At 44.4% G+C, this 21,013-nt stretch overlaps 1 protein-coding gene across 1 annotated transcript in view; it reads right to left on the minus strand.

Moving 5' to 3' along the window:
* Positions 1 to 21,013, minus strand: part of LOC141113463 (fer-1-like protein 4) — a 218,988-nt gene that overhangs the window by 154,961 nt on the left and 43,014 nt on the right. Inside the window, exons 3-4 of the mRNA XM_073606565.1 lie at positions 11,994 to 12,082; positions 10,094 to 10,193 (exon numbers count right to left, since the gene is read on the minus strand). Coding sequence (XP_073462666.1) covers positions 10,094 to 10,193; positions 11,994 to 12,082 — 189 coding nt within the window. The remainder of the gene's footprint in view (positions 1 to 10,093; positions 10,194 to 11,993; positions 12,083 to 21,013) is intronic.

Below are 21,013 nucleotides of genomic sequence, written 5' to 3' on the forward strand. Positions count from 1 at the left end.
TCCAAATCTTGCAGCCTCAACCTCCGCAACATCTCCAAAATACATCTCTCTTCCTAACCAATGACACCACAAAGCTCCTAATCGACTCCCTGGTCATCTCTCGCCTCAACTACTGCAACTCCCTCCTCACTGGATTACCTTTACATAGGCTTACCCACCTTCAGTCCATCATAAATGCTACCACCAGATTCATCCACCTTACCAACCGTTCAGTGTCTGCTACTCCTCTCTGTCAATCCCTCCACTGGTTTCTGCTCACCCAACAAATTAAATTAAAATACTAACAATAACTTACAAAGCCATCCACTACTCCCCCCCCCAGCTACATCACTAACCTGGTCTCAAATACCAACCTAATCGTTCTAATTTGTTCCTCCCAAGACCTCCTGCTCTCTAGTTCCTTTGTTACCTCCTCCCATACTCGCCTCCAAGACTTTTCCTGAGCCTCTCCCATCCTACTCCTACCCCAACTCCCTACCCTGATCTGTCTGACTATCTCCTACTCTGTTTGCTGTTAGACAGTTCCTGAAAACCCTTCTCTTCAGAGAAGCCTATTTTATCCCACCCTAACAACTGTACTTTTATTTTTTCTATTAGTTCATCCCCCACCAGTTATTACCTTTTGTTTCACTTGACCCTTCCTCCTAGATTGTAAGCTCTAACGAGCAGGGCCCTCTGATTTCTCCTGTATTAAATTGTACTGTAATTGTACTGTCTGCTCTAGTGTTGTAAAGCGCTGCATAAATTGTTGGCGTTATACAAATCCTGTATAATAATAATAATTGGCACAGAGAGCACAGGAAGTTATCAGTTATCTAGATCTCTGGCAGGATCAACAGGTATTTCTTTTGTACTTATTGAAGAAATATAGTAAAACACATTCAATGGTATACTTAAAGTTGTTCTAAAGCCTAAAGTTTTTTTTACCTTAATGCATTCTATAGTCCCCCCCCCCCCTTATACTTACCTGAGCCCCTTCACAATCCAGCGCTGTGCATGAGAGCTGAGGCTCCCCTAGCTCTATTCCTCCTCTCTGAGCAGATTGATAGCAGCAGGAGCCATTGGCTCTCACTGCTGTCAATCAAAAGCTGTGATGAGGAGAGGAGGGCAGCTTGGAAGCGAGCCCACACAAGTGCCCCCCATCACTGAAGAGAAGGAGCCAAGAACGCCGACAGGGGGACCCCAAAAGAAGAGAATCTGAGGTGCCCTGTGCAAAGCCATTGCACACAGCAGGTAAGTATGACACCAATTTTAAAAGTAATTTGCACCCCATATTCAACATTATAAATGTAAGGTCCGGGACCTCTAGAGGCTTAATGGTGACTTCCAGGGTCAGGGAAAGCTGACCTCCTTCTTTGTAGAGTGGGTTACTAGGCATAGTGGGTGTGATGCAAGATAGAATGATTGGGCGCCAGTTACTTTTTGAATGCAAACAAATTAGATTTATTGTCTCTTAACAAGAACTGGGGGAGAGAAGGTTAGGGCCTGAACACCCTTAGACAGATGCAATAGCAATTGGCAGACTCCAAGACTTCTATAGGTAGACAGCTATACAGGTTGAGGGCCTTTAAGCTGATTGCGGCACTGTATTTGTAGACCTGCTGCCTCCTATGGCAACTGAACTTGTAGGTTGACTTCAACACAGATCTGTACACATACCAGACTTGGTATCCCCGTTGTGTAGGACCTGGCCTCCATCTCACAGCCTCCCAGTCTTCTCACCAGACCTTCGGATCCCAGCCGCCCGCTGGATCCCCTGAGCTCTTCCACAGCTAACCTCCTGTACACTCCAAGCGTCACCCACGCTACCTGCTGGGTCCCTGGCTTGGCTCTCAGCTAACCCACTGAATCATCTTCAAGTGTCACCCCTGCTGACCCACTAGGTTCCTGGCTTGGCACTCACTAATGCTACTCAAGTGTCACCTCTGCTGTACCGCTGGGTCCCTGAATTGAACGCTGAAGCTTTCCCAACTTGTTCACCTCCCCCAGCTAGTGAAAAAGGTTGCTCTGGTACTTCTTCAGGCTTCACAAACCTGGCCTCTGATAACGGGAGTAGTTGTCCCTTACTGGCGACGGTGTCCCCTTTATCTCTGACCTGTGGTTCTCGATTGACGCTGGTAACAAGAGTGGTCATCCCATGTGGCAACTGCTTCTCCTTCACCTCTGGCAACATTTGCTTCACTGTCTCGCTGAACCTCTGCAACGATCAGGCTCCCCTCGGGCTGAGCCTCTACACACGTGGCTAGGCCTCCGGCTTAGGCCTAACCTTCAGCTGCTGCTTCACACACATCCCCCAGGTCTCAGCCTGGGGCTAAAAGCAGACTGATCACCTGACTCCTTCCCCTTAAAGGGGTTGTAAACCCTCGTGTTTTTTCACCTTAATGCATCCTATGCATTAAGGTGAAAATACACCTGGCAGTGACCGGCTCCCCAGCCCCCCCATTTTACTTACTTGAGCCTTGGCGGAGATGCGCTGTCAATCTCTGCACGGGGTCCTGGCTCTTGATTGGATAGATTGATAGCAGCACAGCCATTGGCTCCCACTGCTGTCAATCAAATCCAATGACGTGGACGTTGGGGGGGGGGGGGAAGTATGGTATCACTCTAATGCCAAAGGTAACAGTGCCACCTATTGACAGAAGAGAGAAGTGCAGCAATTCCAGAATTAGAGGAAAGTCAGTGGATCACCTAACAATTAGCCAGGACAATTACTACCTGGCAAACTAAATTTGTTAGCAGCCCTACCTAAACACCACTGTGCTACATCAAACAAGTCTAGGTAATTGCAACCAGGGGTGTTGCTAGGTCTACAAAAGATCTGGGGCTAGAGCCCATAGCAACGTAGTAAAGAAAGTCAAACGCTTGGGTGGGCATACACATGTATATAATATACGTGTGTGTATATATCCCCAGGGAGCCCCCCCTTACATCAGGGTCCCCAGAGAGCCCCCCCTTGCATCATTGTTCCCAGAGAGCCTCCCCTTGCATCAGGGTTCCCAGACAGCCTCCCCCTTGCATCAGGGTTCCCAGACAGCCTCCCCCTTGCATCAGGGTTCCCAGACAGCCTCCCCCTTGCATCAGGGTTCCCAGACAGCCTCCCCCTTGCATCAGGGCTCCCAGACAGCCTCCCCCTTGCATCAGGGTCCCCAGACAGCCTCTCCCTTGCATCAGGGTCCCCAGACAGCCTCTCCCTTGCATCAGGGTCCCCAGACAGCCTCTCCCTTGCATCAGGGTCCCCAGAGAGCCTCTCCTTTGCATCAGGGTCCCCAGAGAGCCTTCCCCTGCATCAGGGTCCCCAGAGAGCTTCCTCCCTGCATCAGGGTCCCCAGAGAGCCTCCCCCCTGCATCAGGGTCCCCAGAGAGCCTCCCCCCTGCATCAGGGTCCCCAGAGAGCCTCCCCCCTGCATCAGGGTCCCCAGAGAGCCTCCCCCCTGCATCGGGGTCCCCAGAGAGCCTCCCCCTGCATCAGGGTCCCCAGAGAGCCCCCCCCCACTTACATCAGAGTCCCCAGAGAGCCTCCCCTCCCCTTGGGGACCCCTTCAGAGACTCGGGGCTATGGGCCCGAGATTCGGGGCTATAGCCCCAAAAGCCACCCCCTAGCGACACCACTGATTGCAAATGGTTACTATTAGCTGTCCTTAAATTCTGTACTTGAAATTGGTAACAAATTCCATATATAATACCGCTACAAAAAAAGCAGAACGGGTTCCTGAGCTTGAAACATGCACTTTTAGTAACAAGGACACTTTTGCCCATCAGGCACCTAACCCCAATGAAATTTCTGCCACCACACTCTTCCGTTGTGTTGTTTTATGACCGTGCTTTGTTCAAACAACATGAAATTTGACCAGAAAAGCAATAACAATGGATTGCCGCAATAAGCGCAAACTGTTAACACGCAAACCCGGAAAGTCAGATGAATTCCTATGCGGTGAGGCAAAGGGAGGTGAGAATAGGTGTGCCGCTATGTGGTAGACAAGACACATCTACTGCTCTGTCATGGGACTTTGTTATTAGTCATCACAGAAAGAGACAGTCACTAGGAGCTTGTCTGGTACACAAGGTCGTAGTTAGATTATAATAAATGACTGCTGCTTTCACTTTATTGGCTTCAGGAAACTATAAAGGTTTTAAGTCAAATTTATTTACATTTTTACATACTTATTTAACTGATGTTTTATATCATGTTTTAGCACTTTCGTCTAGCAGCAAAAGGGTCGCAGGTTCGAATCCCAACCACAACACTAACTGCCTGGAGTTTGCATGTTCTCCCTGTGCCTCCGGGTCCTACGCTTTCCTCCCACACTCCAAATACATGTTGGTAGGTTAATTGGCTCCTGTCTAAATTGCCCTAGTATGTGTATGTATGAATGTGAGTTAGGAACCTTAGATTGTAAGCTCCTTGAGGGCAGGGACTTATGTGAATGTACAATGTACAGTGAGGGAAAAAAATATTTGATCCCCTGCTGATTTTGTACGTTTGCCTACTGACAAAGAAATGATCAGTCTATAATTTTAATTTTAATGGTAGGTTTATTTTAACAGTGAGAGACAGAAAAACAAAAATATCCAGAAAAACGGATTTCAAAAAAGTCATAAATTGATTTGCGTTTTAATGAGTGAAAAAAGTATTTAATCCCCAATCAATCAGCAAGATTTCTGTCTCCCTGGTGTCTTCTATACAGGTAAGGAGCTGAGATTAGGAGCACTCTCTTAAAGGGAGTGCTCATAATCTCAGCTTGTTATCTGTATAAAAGACACCTGTCCGCAGAAGCAATCAATCAATCAATCAGATTCCAATCTCTGCACCATGGCCAAGACCAAAGAGCTGTCCAAGGATGTCAGGGACAAGATTCCATACACAAGGCTGGAATGGGCTACAAGACCTTTGCCAAGCAGCTTGGTGAGAGGGTGACAACAGTTTTTGGCAAATGGAAGAAACACAAAATAACTGTCAATCTCCCTCAGTCTGGGGCTCCATGCAAGATCTCACCTCATGGAGTTTTAATGATCACGAGAACGGTGAGGAATCAGCCCAGAACTACATGGGAGAATCTTGTCAATGATCTCAAGGCAGCTGGGACCATAGTCACCAAGAAAACAATTGGTAACACACTACGCCGTGAAGGACTGAAATCCTGCAGTGCCCACAAGGTTCCCCTGCTCAAGAAGGCACATATACAGGCCTGTCTGAAGTTTGCTAATAAACATCTGAATCATTCAGAGGAAAACTGGGTGAAAGTGTTGTGGTCAGATGAGACCAAAATCGAGCGTTTTGGCATCAACTTAACTCGCCATGTTTGGAGAAGAAGAAATGCTGCTTATGACCCCAAGAACACCATCCCCACCTTCAAACATGGAAGTGGAAACATTATGCTTTGGGGGTGTTTTTCTGCTAAGGGGACAGGACAACTTCACTGCATCAAAAAGACAATGGACGGGGCCATGTACTATCAAATCTTGGGTGAGAACCTCCTTCCCTCAGCCAGGGCATTGAAAATGGGTCGTGGGTGGGTATTCCAGCATGACAATGACCCAAGGCAACAAAGGAGTGGGTCAAGAAGAAGCATATTAAGGTCCTGGAGTGGCCAAGCCAGTCTCCAGACCGTAATCCCATAGAAAATATGTGGAGGGAGCTCAAGATTCGAGTTACCAAACGTCAGCCTCAAAACTTTAATGATCTGCAAAGAGGAGTTGGACAAAATCCTGTGGAAACCCGGTGGCCAACTTTAAGAATTGTCTGACCCCTGTTATTGCCAACAAGGGTTTCGCCACCAAGTACTAAGTCATGTTCTGCGAAGGGGTCAAATACTTATTTCACTCATTAAAATGCAAATCAATTTATAACTTTTTTGAAATGCGTTTTTCTGGATATTTTTTTTCTTGTTATTCTTTATCTCACTGTTAAAATAAACTTACCATTAAAATTATAGACTGATCATCAAATATACACAATCAGCAGGGGTTCAAATACTTTTTTTCCCTCACTGTATATGTAAAGTGCTGCGTAAATGTGTGTGTGTTTGGGGGTTCTAAGTAATTTTATAGCAGAAAATACTGATTTTAACTTGCAAGCAACAAGTGTCAGAAAAAGGCTTATGCCCCGTACACACGATCGGACATTGATTGGACATTCCGACAACAAAATCCATGGATTTTTTCCGACGGATGTTGGCTCAAACTTGTCTTGCATACACACAGGCGCACAAAGTTGTCAGAAAATCCGATCGTTCCAAACGCGGTGACATAAACCACGTACGTCGGGACTATAAACGGGGCAATAGCCAATAGCTTACGTCTCTTAATTTATTCTGAGCATGCGTGGCGCTTTGTCCGTCGGATTTGTCTACACACGATCGGAATTTAAAGGATCGGATTTTGTTGTCAAAAAATTTTATAGCCTGCTCTCAAACTTTGTGTCAGAAATTCCGATGGAGCCCACACACGGTCGGAATTTCCAACAACAAGCTCCGATCGCACATATTCCATCGGAAAGTCCGACCCTGTGTACGGTGAAAAATAAAAAATAAATAAAGTGCGCTAATTATATGAAAGTACACACATAGATGTGAATACATGTGGGTGGTAGTAAAAACCACAATCTACTGAAAGCAAGTAAATGACTCCATGAGTGGTAGAAATATATAAGTGCAAAACATAAAAACTCAAATAAAAAGAAGAAACAAAAAATGTGTACATGTGAAGTACAATGATATTAATAGCGTGAAAATCTGAAAATCAAACAAACTCAGTCCATGGGTTCAAACATAAAAAGTTCATCAGTGAAAAAAAGCTTCCATCCACTATACAGCTCAGCAGTAACTAATCCCCCTATGAGTGGATTGACAAAGGAGAGAGATGTGCAGGATGGTGCAAATCCACTGACGGTGACTCCAATAAGTGAGAAAGTGATAAAGGTGGACTCTTACCCTCCGTGTTGGATCCCCTCCTTGGCAGGGTCTATCAGGCATGCAGATTTTTGCCCTCTGCAGGGACCGTGTAATGAGAAGATCTCCCTAGCAGCTGTCAGGAATGTTGTCTCCGATCCGGGCTGGTCCAAGTGAAACGCCTGGAGAGGGGGGAAGGAAAGCTCTCTTGCTCCCAGTGTGGCAAAGGAAAAAGCAAAAGAGCGGAACTCCAATAGTGTAAAAAGTTTCGGAATTTATTCAATAACAGTACAGACCGCAACGGAGAGTGCACGCTCCGTGAGGTAAAAATACAATTAAAAACAAGCCGGCATATAAGAATCGTAATAACCCGTGCATATGGATGTCCATTCACTGAGGAGCACCAGGTAGAGGCTTGGGTTTTCCCTTCCCTGAGAGCGGAGGTGAAAACGAGGCTTGGTGTGCACTGTTATACTATATAGGGGATGGCTTAACACGTAGCCCGTGCCCCTTTGAAGACGTCTACTAATGACGAAACATGTAGGGCGTGGCTACGTTGTAAGCCGTCACGATTGCCCCATGTTATGCACGGGTTATTACGATTCTTATATGCCGGCTTGTTTTTAATTGTATTTTTACCTCACGGAGCGTGCACTTTCCGTTGCGGTCTGTACTTTTATTGAATAAATTCCGAAACTTTTTACACTATTGGAGTTCCGCTCTTTTGCTTTTTCCTTTGCCACACTGGGAGCAAGAGAGCTTTCCTTCCCCCCTCTCCAGGCTTTTCACTTGGACCAGCCCGGATCGGAGACAACATTCCTGACAGCTGCTAGGGAGATCTTCTCATTACACGGTCCCTGCAGAGGGCAAAAATCTGCATGCCTGATAGACCCTGCCAAGGAGGGGATCCAACACGGAGGGTAAGAGTCCACCTTTATCACTTTCTCACTTATTGGAGTCACCGTCAGTGGATTTGCACCATCCTGCACATCTCTCTCCTTTGTCAATCCACTCATAGGGGGATTAGTTGCTGCTGAGCTGTATAGTGGATGGAAGCTTTTTTTCACTGATGAACTTTTTATGTTTGAACCCATGGACTGAGTTTGTTTGATTTTCAGATTTTCACGCTATTAATATCATTGTACTTCACATGTACACATTTTTTGTTTCTTCTTTTTATTTGAGTTTTTATGTTTTGCACTTATATATTTCTACCACTCATGGAGTCATTTACTTGCTTTCAGTAGATTGTGGTTTTTACTACCACCCACATGTATTCACATCTATGTGTGTACTTTCATATAATTAGCGCACATTATTTTTTATTTTTCATGGTATACACAGATATTGGTGTATTTTGTGTGCTGCTTTTACCTTTGACCTTTTTTGCTCTGCAGCGCAGTTTTTCTTTTTCTTTTTGACCCTGTGTACGGGGCATTAGTCTTTAGAGCGGAGTTCCACCCACTTTTACAACTTTATCTTAAAGGAAAAACCACCCCTCCACGACTCGTTTTTGGATAACTTTTTTCTTTTCTTTCTTGCCTTTTCTGAAGCACTGAGTGTACTTCCGTCCTATCTCGCTGCGAACCAGGGCGTCATTTCCTCTTGCTCCCACGTTGCCTTCTGGGACCTGTGTGTGTCCCAGAAGGCGACGGGGCCATTCAGAAAACATCACACGACTCACGCATTCGCAGTAGGAAATCGGCCGTGAAGCCTAAAGGCTCCACGGCCGGTTTCCCTGAATTAGAATGGCGGCGCCTGCACCCGATCCAATGGAGGAATCAGCCTTGGGGGGCCGACATCGCTGGCTCCCTGGACAAGGTAAGTGTCCTTATTAAAAGTCAGCAGCTACAGTGTTTGTAGCTGCTGACTTTAAAAAAAAAAAAAAAATTGTGGCTGGAACTCCGCTTTAAGTGGTTAAACTGTCCTCATTTGCAGACCGAAGTTCATCCCTTTGATCTCTAAAAGAACAGAAGATACAATGATTTTTTTATCTCTCTTTCAGTGCTCAGCAATGTTGTTGATAAACATTGCAGGCTGCTTTTTTTTTTTTTTTTTGACAGCTCTGAGCAGGAGAATGGCTCTTCACTTGTTACATGAATCCTGGAACTGCTGGATTAAGATCATGAGGGGGTTGAATTGAGTTTTTTTATCGATTAAAGCTAACTCCACTTTTGTTGAGTAAAAAGCATTCCCCTCTGGGTGATCTTTGTACATTACAAGGATTGTAACAAACTTTGTTGCAGATTTCTACCTTTTGTTATTCTGAAGAAATCCAAGTGTGTCTGTCTGTGCCTCTGTACTGAGTGAGTAATGGGAGTGGTTTCATAATTAACTGTCAGGTGTGGAGCTGCAGGGCACTAATTAGGAAATCTGCTGGGCCTGCATCACTTTAGACCTGGTTCTATGGAAAGGATCTCTCAAAAAATGACATTTTTGTTGCAGGGGATGCCTGAAATCTAACTTGTATCTTAGGCAGACTTCTGCGAAAATTGGTGAGCCAATCACACAAGCAGGAAATGATGTTTCTGGGGAGTGGTCAGTACACACACTGTGTACAGAAAACTCCAGGTAGCCATATTGCAATGTATTCTCAGAAAATTACATTGACTGCAGATTGAAAAGGAAAGGTAATTTTTAATAACATTTAATTACAAAATGATTAGTGTCACAATTATATGCGCTATTTTATCTTTTCTTTATTTGCTTTTTTTTTCCCCACGAAAGTGGAGTTACCCTTTAATCATTAATCATTACAAGTCCAACACTGGGTTAACTTTTTTAATAGTCCCCAAAGCAAAAAAACAAAACAATATATAGGTGGGAACCAGAGCTTTGAGCTTTAATGCAGGACGACAATGGTGCCATAGTACTTATGGTATGGGTTTTCTAAAGAGAGAGCACAGAAGGTGATGTTTGCCTTCAGACTCTCTCTCTCTCTCTCTCTCTCTCTCTCTCTCTCTCTCTCTCTCTCTCTCTCTCTCATTGAGACTCCACACATCCCTGTCTGACAGGGTAGAGTGTAAGGCAGGTCTTACTGCTGTGGCTCATTCACTTGTGTCTGTACATTTTTGCTTGAGATATCCACATTCTGGAGGAAAATGAGAATACAAAATATCCATAGGCAATATGAACCATAATAAATAAAGATAATATATTCAAAGACATTCCCTTTAATGCTAGGGACAATCCAGAAAAGCTCTTACCGTGGTGACGCTGTAGTTTTTATCCACCAGAGCCTCTTTAAGAACCAACCGGCCACTCTTGGGAAGATGCTGAAGGCTGATAATCAATTTTCCCAGCAATCTGGTAATAAAAACAGGTACAGTATACAGTATCTGCTATTACAATAGTGATAGTACACACAAAAGTCATATTTTAGCTATAGGCAGAGCCCGGTGGGCTGAGTCAACCCCTGGCTTTTATATACTATGGATATTTCAACAGTGAGCTCTAGCCGCTAAAATTCCTGATATATTCCACCTAGGAGTTTTGTTTTGCCCAACTTTGAGTGCTCCTGCTGGGCCTAATACATTCATCATAACATAAAATAAATCCAGCAGAGAGAGTGGGAACCCCACATAATGGGCACAACAGTTGTGCAGACACAGGAACTCTGCACAGCAATTTCAGCAATAGAGCCCTTGATAGAAGAAGCCATCGAGGGGTTTAACTTTCCGATGTCTACCCTTTAACTACAACACAGTGCATCTGCTGCAGTGATCTTCAAAGCAGAATGATCAGCCCCAGTCAGGGCTGCTGTTGACACAGGGCCCAATACAGCTAATAATTCAGCTATGGATGAACACAGTGAGTGATCGGTACTGATCACGCATTCTGTTTATTCAGGAAAGGAAGAGGCTGGTAAATATGACATATTTACCTAGCCTTTCCCCCACTTTCAATCTTGAAGGATCCTATTGTGTGCTTGCAGCTGCCGGTGGGAAGAAGAGGAACGAAGCCAACAGCGCTGCAGGGGTAAGGGGTGCACACGGGGAAGACCTGGGCAGCAGGGGGAAATGTATAGTGCACAGGGAGGGGGATCAGTGTGGCAGGGGGGGCAATTACTGGTACCGATCCTTTGTATGGTTCTCTCTGGAGCAGCTGAAAGCCAATGGGAGGGAGAGGAGAAGAAGCCAGCTTTCAGCTGCTGCAGAGAGAGAGCCATACAGGGGATTGGTTCCAGTAATTTACCCCCTGCCCCCTGGCCCGGGCCCCATACAGGAGAACTAATGGTACCCCCTTATCTACGGCCCTGGCCCCAGTCTCCTTTTGGCACTACAGAACTCCTCCTTTTATTATAGAGATGAAGAGGGGGAAGTGCTCTGTAGTCCAGAGGGGAGAACTAGACAGCACTGACAACATTTCTTGGGATTTGGAGCAGCAGCTTAAATAGGAATTTAGGAGCTCACTGGATTTCTGGCAGATCAACAGGTGTTGTTTATACTGTGATTCCCTGAAAATAAGACCGGGTCTTATATTAATTTTGGCTACAAAAAGACGCATTAGGGCTTATTTTCAGGGGATGTCTTATTAATCATGTACAATAATCTACATTCTGTGTGTTCTTAAAAACCTGGTTGATCCTGCCAGTTTCTCTGTTCCCCTGTCTTCTCTCCTTCTCTCCCCCTCCCTCCCTGACTGTCAGCTCAAGGGTCTGCAGCACTAGCATTAACAAATCTTGTAATCTGCTCTGTTACAGAATTATATAACGTGCAGTGTGTGTGTTTGTTTAAAATTATTGTGCAAAATACCTTATTTAAAGGGTCGCTGGTCGCTAACGCCTCACGTGACCCGCCAAAGCTCTTCTTCCCTGCTCCGAGCACTGCAGAGGGAGGGGCTGAGATCCCCCGCTGATGCAATTTTTTCAGGGAAATACGGTAGCTACAGAATCTTATAGGGATAAACCATGGGCGAAATATACGTGTAGTGATTTTTTTTTTTTTTTTTAATGCTGTCTGTCCCATTTTATGTCAGCCTTCCCACAAAATGTTCATGAGATGGACTTTTTTTGACGGCATCCATCTAAACATATTCAGTACATCTACAAATATGTTGTTTTTCTGGCGTCCATCCCTTAACAGAAAAAAAGTAGTGTCAACTTACCTGTGTTTGAAGACTTTGCTGCAGTTGTAAACTTTAACAGTTAGGACCTCATCGGATACTAATTTTCCATAGTGCGGCCATCTGAAATGCTGTATAGAAAATCAAACAGGATATGTTTGAGCGGATTACTTTTTATCCACCTCTACAGGATATGTGTACATCAGGTACTTATGCAACCAAAGCGATAAGGTAAAGCCCTTCAGCTGCCATTTACCAGGGCCTGACTAAGTGTCGGCTGGTGATAGTCGGGTCGCCTGCGTCTCATGCCACTCCCCTGGTTGGTCGGCCCTGCACTCACTTACCTCATATAGGTCACGGGCAGCGCTCCTCCAGGCGGCAGTTTCCCCTGCATCTCCTCCCCCCCCCCCTGCATCACGCCAGTCAGGAAGACAATAGCAAATATTAATTCGCTATTGTCACACAAGTGGGTGTGCTCGGTGTGTTCTGCGCCCCAAGCCCACCCTTTTTTTAAGCCTATTAGAGCCTCTGGCTCTAATCGCGTGGTTAAAAAAAAAAAAACATTGGCACTATGGGCTAATAAATAAATTTCCTAGAGCTATTTCCTAGAGCTATTGATTCAGTAGAGTGTACAGAGTAGAGTGTATTTAGTGAATATATTTTACTACAATTTTTTGAGTAGACACAGCCCAATAGGGGTAACAGATTGGGTCCTATACAGGTTCTTTAGTCCAGAGCTTACAATCTAAGGTCCCTAACTCACATTCCTACATACAAGTACTAGGGCCAATTTAGACAGAAGCCAATTAACCTACCAGCACGTCTTTGGAGTGTGGGAGGAAATCGGAGTACCCGGAGGAAACCCACGCAAAGTTCAGATGGGGATGAGTTTGGAGGATGCCTCAGCTTATCTTCATTTGAAAGCAATAAATCTACTTACAGATAGGGGCATAGTGCCAAAGGATGTTCCTTTTGGAATGAAGATATCAGAAAACCTCCCAAGTATGATCCCCTTCCTGGCTTGGGTCCCACAGCAGCAAGGTGGACTGCTATGGTCGTGGTTATCCCACTGCTGGTGACCATTGTCTCCAGTACAAGAAGTACTGGAAGCAAAAAAAAAAGAAAAAAAATTGTACTTTATCATAAAAAAGGTTTTGGCTTTAGATACAGTTTGAAATACTAAAAAGCACATTATGCCGCAATGCATTAAGTGAGCCAAGCTCTGGTGTGTTAAAGATGGCCTTGGCTGATGTTGCCCTGCTGACCCTAACTTTGACTTACCCACCTGATCTCCGAGTTGTGATCTATGTATTTATATTTATTATCACTTTAATCTCTGTCTGTATAATGGTCCATGCATAGGTGTGCGCAGCCTATTGTATTAGGGTGTGCACCTCAAAGCTCCAACACATATGCCTTTGTGACATATTAACCGGCCTTTTCCCCACTCATCATCCTAAAACAATGGGGGGGAGCAGGTGAGCACACAGGGGGACCTGGGCAGCAGAAAGAACAGGAACTGGGACAAGAGGGGTGGCATACATTGGTACCAATCCCTTGTATTTTCCTCTCGTGGCAGCTGAATATCGGCGAGAGGAAGAGGAGAAGCCTACTTTCAGCTGCTGCAGAAGAAAATACAGATCAGTCCCTTAATTTCCACTCCAGCCGCCTATCCTGTCCAGGTTCTGGGGGTCGGCAAGTAAGGATCGCGGCTTACCTGTCACCTGCCCACAATTGATGGGTTGCCAACTCCAGGATTAGGGTGTGCAAAGGCACACCTGGCACACCCCTTGCGCACGCCTATGGGCACATGCAGGTATGAAAAGTGTCCAATACTTCCCTAACCCCCCACTTTACTTTTTGTTGGTTTGTTTGTTTTTTTACATATGTCGCCCTTGTGAGATACTTGGTACTGGGGATCCAATGCTCAATTTGTAAAAGATATTCTTATGTAGTTGTTTGGGTGGCCCCTAGCACTTCATGAACTGTATCATGGGCACTAGGGCAAACCCCCTGTGTGGTGTTCCCATCCTGTGGTTCATCGATTATCTTCCTGATCACTACTCTGGTCAATATGGCCTCCCTTTTTCTGTTGGGTTGGCCTTTGACCAACATTGTTGTCCGCAATATCGCTGACTTCTGTTCCCTATCCTGGGCTAGGCCATGCAACACTTTTGAGTCTGTACTATTCTCCCTTTTATTTTGTTATATACTATTTTCTATTGTATACTTTCTAGTATACAGCCAAGGTGATCTGTGAGATCTATTATAATTATACATTTTTTGGATTTATACGAGTGCTGGACAACCCTGATCACCTTCATTTTGTTTGTGTAAGTTATGTATATGTTTGAAAACGAAATAAAGATTATATACAAAAAAGAAAGATGGCATTGGCTGAGTGCACCCCTCAAAAATGCAAATTTTTATTTTTTTTAAGATACTATGAGCATATAATTGTGTGTGCCAGTTCCCTGTCACTGACACAATTCTCTGGCAACTTGGTCTGCACTCTGCATGTAAAAAAAAAAAAAAAAAAAAAAAAAAAAAAAAAAAAAAAGAATATATAGTAAAGGCAAACTCCAGCCAGATATAAAAAACACAATTGAATGTATTTTGATGATATATGTCGCATATTGTTGCATATTGTTGCAAAACAGGTATTTTAAGTCTGCAGCTTGCTAAGGTGGTAGCAGACTGTAAAACATGGACAGTGCAACCGGGTCCAGATAGCCAAGAACTGTGTAATTACACTACTTCCTTGACAGTGGAAGGAATGTTACTGGAAGCTATTTTAGTTTTAACAAGTTGTCACTACTGACCTACCCACTAGACAAATAAACCAAGAAATCACAGTGTGCAGTCTGAAAAACAAACCGGTTCAAAGTGTAATATTTAGAATGAAAGTGATGTCGTACTTTGCAGGTGAGTAAGACCTTGGCCTAACAACAAGAGGAAGTGTCACAGAAAATAAAAAGTATTGCAAAAAAATAAATTCACCTGTATAGAACACATACATTGAATAGAATACATAGAATAGATACAGTGATTTTTTTTTTTGGGTTTAATCGATTTAGATTCAGATTCGGATCATGCCCCTTTCACACTGGGGCGGGGGCGGCTTCGGCAGTAAAGCGCCGCTATTTTTAGCGGTGCTCTACCGTGGTATTTGCGCTTTTAATCCCCGCTAGCGGCAGAAAAAGGGTTAAAGACACCCGCAAAGCGCTGCTGCAGCAGCGCTTTGCTGGCGGTATAGCCGCGCTGCCCCATTGATTTTAATGGGCAGGAGCGGTGGAGGAGCGGTATACACACATCGCTCCTTCACCACACCAAAGATGCTGCTAGCAGGACTTTTTTTACCATCCTGCCAGCGCGCCAGCTCTCGGGGCTTTCACACTGAAGAGACAGGAGCGGCTCTTTCAGGGCGCTTTGCAGGCGCTATTTTTTGCGCTGTATCGCCTGCAAAGCGCCCCAGTGTGAAAGGGGTCTTACAGATATACATACTGGGGTTGATTTACTAAAACTGAGGAATGCAAAATCGGGTGCAGCTGGGCGCTTAGCCAATCAGCTTCCATGTTTTAGGCCCCTTTCACACTAAGGCGCTTCTAAACTACCAGTAAAACACTGAGCGCTTTTGAAGAGCTTTTCAGGCGCTTTTGAAGAGCTTTCCATTCATTTCAATGGAGAGGGGCGTTTTTTTCACCGCCCTGCCAGCACACTGTCCAAGTGTGAAAGCATTCATTCATTCAGTTTAATGGAAATAGGTTTTCGTGAGCTTTTCAGGTGCTTTTTTTTTAGCGTGAAAGCACCTGAAAAGCTCTTTAGTGTGAAAGGGGTCTTATTGTCAAAGCTTAATTGAACAAGTTGAAGTTAGAAGCTGATTGGCTACCATGCACAGCTGCACCAGATTTTGCCCTTTCCAGTTTTAGTAAGGCTACTTTCACACTGGGGCGGGCACTGTATTTAGCGCCGCTTTACCGTTGTTTCAGCGGCACTATTCGGCCGCTGGCGGGGCGGTTTTAACCCCCGCTAGCGCCCGAAAAAGGGCTAAAAACCGCACTGCCCCATTGTTTTCAATAGGAAGGGGCGCTTTAGGAGCGGTGAATACACCACTCCCATAGCACTGCAAAGATGCGGCCTGCAGGACTTTTTTGACCGTCCTGCAAGCGCACCGCTCCAGTGTGAAAGCCCTCGGACTTTCACACTGGAGACACAGGAGAAGCGCTTTACAGGCACTATACAGGCGCTATTTTTAGCGCTGTTGCACCTGTAAAGCACCTCAATGTGAAAGTAGCCTAAATCAACCTCATAAAATGTATTAAAAAGTAAAGGAAACCTTGCATGAAGAAATATTTTATTTTCTGAAACAGCACAATCTCTATAGCAGGGGTCTTCAAACCTCCTACAAAGGGACAGTTTACCGTCCTTCAGATTTTAGGGGGCCAGACTGTGGCCAGTTGGAATAGACCATGTTTCAGGCTTGATGACAGAGAATGCATTAAAGCGATATTAAAGTCTTGTTTTTTTTTTCTAAAATAACAAACATGTTATACTTACCTGCTCTATGCAGTGGTTTTGCACAGAGTAGCCCAGATCCTCCTCTTCTCGGGTCCCACGTCACATTCTCCTGGCCCCTCCCTCCTGCTGGGTGCCCCTACAGCAAGCAGCTTGCTCTTGGGGCACCCAAGCAGGTACGCTCCCGAGCCACTGCTCTGTGTGTTCTCTTATACACAGAGCTGTGGTTCGGCCCCGCGCCCTCCGTCTCCTGTTTGGCTCACTGTCTGTGATTGACAAAAAGACAAAAGCTGCCAAAAGCCAATCAGGAGTGTAAGTCCCCGAAGAGGCAAGGCTCTCATGGACATCGCTGGATGCTAGGTCTACATCAACCTTTGTTTAGCAATAACCTGCACAGGAATCTATTTCAATGATGAAGTCAATGATATCCGAAAGCCAATCTGTTTCCAGAGGCCCTCTGATTGAGCTCTGCAGCCTCTGTAGGACTTTTTGGCATTTGACACCTCTAGAATTGTTGATTGCCTGTGTCCCCTTCCCTTCTCCAACCACTTTTTTTCATAAGTCTTTTTTGATGTTTTGTAAAAGGTTAGTACAAACCCCAAGTAACTGTGCAGGGAAGGTCACCTGTAAAAGCAATTCCAATTACCATTGGCAACTAATACCAACTATTTGCAGTTTGCTTGCATATTTAAGTGAATTAGATCAATCAGAAGGATATAGAAACATTGAGATTGATTTACTAAAACTGGAGAGTGCAAAATCTGGTGCAGCTATGCATGGTAGCCAATCAGCTTCTAACTACAGCTTGTTCAATTAAGTTTTAACGAAATAAAACCTGGAAGCTGATTGGTTTCTATGCATAGCTGCACCAGATTTTGCACTCTCCAGTTTTAGTAAATCAACCCCAGTATGTCCTTGCCAGCTTCCACTTAAAGGGTGGACTGGGGGGGGGGGCCTCCCAAGTACACTACCAATCATAGACCTTAAAAGAGGGGTTAAAGCAGGGGTCTCCAACCACCGGGCCGTGGCCCACTACTGGGCTGTAGCGTCTCATGATATTGCAAGTCAGGCAGGTGGGTGAGAGCCCAGTGGATCAGAGAGGCAAGCGGGCGGGTGGATGAGAGAAGCGGGCTGGCGAGCAGAGATGACATCATCTCTCTCTGCCCGCCTAGCATCACTGCTCTCCTGCCCTCACAGCGTGCAGAATCACTGAGGTACGGCGGGGAGCAGAGAGATGACATCATCTCTTACCGCCCGCCCCGCATCGCGGCTCTCCTGCCCTCACTCAAGAACGGCCACTGCACAGAGGCCTGCCTCTGTGCTAAATGAACCAGTGCCACCAATGCAGTGACAATCCACATCTGGTGGCAGACAGCGTGGCAAGTGGCATTCCTCATCTGGTGGCAGGCAGCGTGGCAAGTGGTATTCCTCATCTGGTGGCAGGCAGCATGGCAAGTGGCATTCCTCATCTGGTGGCAGCCCAGGCAGCGTGGAAAGTGGCATTCCTCATCTGGGGCAGGCGAAGTGGAAAGTGACAAGCTGCATGTGGTGGCAGGCGGCGTAGCAAGTGACGCTCTCAGGGCTCCCACTGATTCTGCATTATGGTGAGTTGAATTTATATTTACAATATAATTTACAATATAATTGGCACAATTTTCTTCCACGTCCCCGGTGCCAAAAAGGTTGGGGACCACTGGGCTAAAGAACAGAATCAGTTGCTGTTGAGGAGTCTTCAAGTCACATTGCGCAGACATTCACAAATTTATATGTACAACCTCTGGTTTGATATGTGTCCTGGTAAAATGGCAGATTGAAGTTCACCAAGCTTTTCCAGAATCAGACGGAAGCACCACCGTTTTTTTACTTTTTTTTTTTTGTTGCTTGTGTATGTGTCCCCTTTGAGGAGATCCATCCGCTCTGTTTATCCTACCAGCTATTGTCATGGGACTGAAAATGGGAGAATATCTAAAATTTTGCCTTGTCACCAGAACAAGAATAGAGAGGAAGTCATCCAATAGAGACAGTTATTGCATTAAAGGGACTTTTCTTCTTATTTCCGGATGTGTTGACTGGACAGGAAGAGAAGGGAAGTCTGCTTAATGGGACACAGTTGCAAAACAAACCTCATAGGAGTTTTATCTATTCCCTACTCAATCTAGTGTTTGAAAAAACAAAGTTTTCGCCTTAGATGCACAATAATATGGCTCTATATGGCCAAACACAATTAAGGCAAGGTTCACCTCTATGCAGGTTGCAATTGATGCATTTTTTCCGGCAGGTTTTGTAGTGTGTTTTTTTTTTGGCTAATAGGAAAGAATGACAGATCTGTTTATGGAGTGTGACTTTGATGCGACTTTACACTCTCTGGCACAAAGTCGCATCAAAGTAGTGCAGGAACCTTTATGCGTCCAAAGTCGCATGTTAGGGTTAAGGGCTAGGGTAAAATGTTAGGGTTAAAGGCTAGGGTTAGATGCTAGCATTAGGGTTAGGGTTAGAGGTAATCATTAGGGTAATGGTTGGGGTTAGGGGTAATTGTTAAGGTTAGCATTCTAACCCTAACAATTACCTACTTTAGTGCTTGAACAATGTATATCATTGTACCAGTTTCACTTGTGTTATCTCCTGTATCACAATTCCTATTTGAACTATTATTGTCACTCTCTGAGATTATGTTATTAATAAAGCTCAATCATTTTTAAACCACACGATATCATCTTTTTACCCTTCTGCTGCCTAGAAAACCCCTTTTGGGGGACATTTCCCTTTTTTTCTTACCACTAACACTAACCCCAACAGTTATCGCTAACCCGAACTCTAACCCTAACTCTAATCCCAAAACTAACTCTAACCCTAACATTTAACCCTTACCCTAGCCCTTAACCTTTACCCTAGCTCTTAACCCTAACATGTGACTTTGTCAGGCCTTAGTCAGAGCTTTCTATATAATCTTGCAGAGCTCATTGGAGCTGGACGCTATCCGCTACCTATGGATCTGCATCACCGCATCTTTTATATTGTATATTTTATATATATATATATATATCTTGGCACACAATGTGTGCAGTCTATATTATTTACTAATTCTTTTATAGATATTTGATCTGATCTGTCTGGTCTTATGCACTTCTCTTTGTCCTTGTCTGCCCGTTATCAACATATCAGCCATCTATAAGGTGTGTGCACTATTAAATGACCTTTTATAAATTCACGTATAGAATTTCACCATAGTACTTGCGCACACTTTGTAGTAAACAGGCTCTCTCTCCCTCTCTTTTTCTTGTTTATACCCTATAACAGCCTTGCTCAACCTTTTCAACACAGAGGAACCCTTGAAATAACTTTTCGATCTCAGGAACCTCTGCTAAAAATTACTATATCTGCAACTCATGATACATTAGTGTGATGGTCAGGGGGAAGAATGCTCTTTACACTTGTGGTCATTGGGAAGAATTGCTCCCTTACAGAAAGCTAAAAATATCAATGGTGTCAGAGGGAACTTATCTGAGAGGCAGAAATTGCCAATTGCTCAAGGAACCCCTAGCAACCTCTGGAGGAACCCTAAGGTTCCTTTGAGCCCTGGTTGAGAAACCCTGCCCTAGAACCTTGAGGTGTATTCCTGCTTCAGCTGTGGCATGTGTGGGGTTGGGTGAACACAAAGGGCCCTCTGTGTTTGGTCCTGAACCTGAGCCTGCCGTGCTCTCTTCCTTCACTGGCTTTCTTTAGCTTGGATGATATATGGCAGCAGACTTTCTCCCTGCTTTTAATAGGATGCAATATTGGTGATATCCAAAAAATATATGATCAGAATCAATATTATAATATGTTTATTGTAGAGCTTTCGTAATTATGTTTAATGATGAATGCGTACTGCTTTTTGTTTTCTATTAATTGTAGACACCTAATTATTGAACCACTACCCCCTGAAGAAGAGAATTACTGTTACTAATCTTGAAACGCGTTGGCATTCTCTGTCCTATTCTGTTATTCGACAGAGTCAAGTGGTTGTCTGTATATGTTTTTTTATATTACACCTGAGTTATATTTGCATCCAATTTTGACCTTTATCAATGTTATACTCCCGTATTTTTAACTTTTCAAATAAAATATAAATCTATTTTCAATATTATCTGATTGTCAAGGAGTTTCTGCCTTTTAAAGTCTCCATAGAGGAAACTGTTTTTGTATTTGTATCAATTCAGGGATGTGGGCAGCAACTCCTATTCTATAGATCTATGGCACAACTGTAAAAATAACATTTAACCCTTACCCTAGCTCTTAACCCTAACATGCGACTTTGGACACATAAAGGTTCCTGCACTACTTTGATGCGACTTTGGTGCTACCTGAGTGCCAGAGAGTATAAAGTCGCATCAAAGTCGCATTCCATGAAGAGAACGGTTTACTTTGCTATTAGTAAAAAAAAACCTGCAAAATGCATTAAAAATGCAACACTTGCACTTCTGGTGCAGGTCCATTAAAGTCTATTACACGTAAAACTCAATCTTCTGCAGGAAAAAAAAAGTCCCTGGCCCTTTCCAAAAACGCAT

This window comes from Aquarana catesbeiana, linkage group LG12, assembly GCF_042186555.1.
Source record: "Aquarana catesbeiana isolate 2022-GZ linkage group LG12, ASM4218655v1, whole genome shotgun sequence".
NCBI classification, from domain to species: domain Eukaryota; kingdom Metazoa; phylum Chordata; class Amphibia; order Anura; family Ranidae; genus Aquarana; species Aquarana catesbeiana.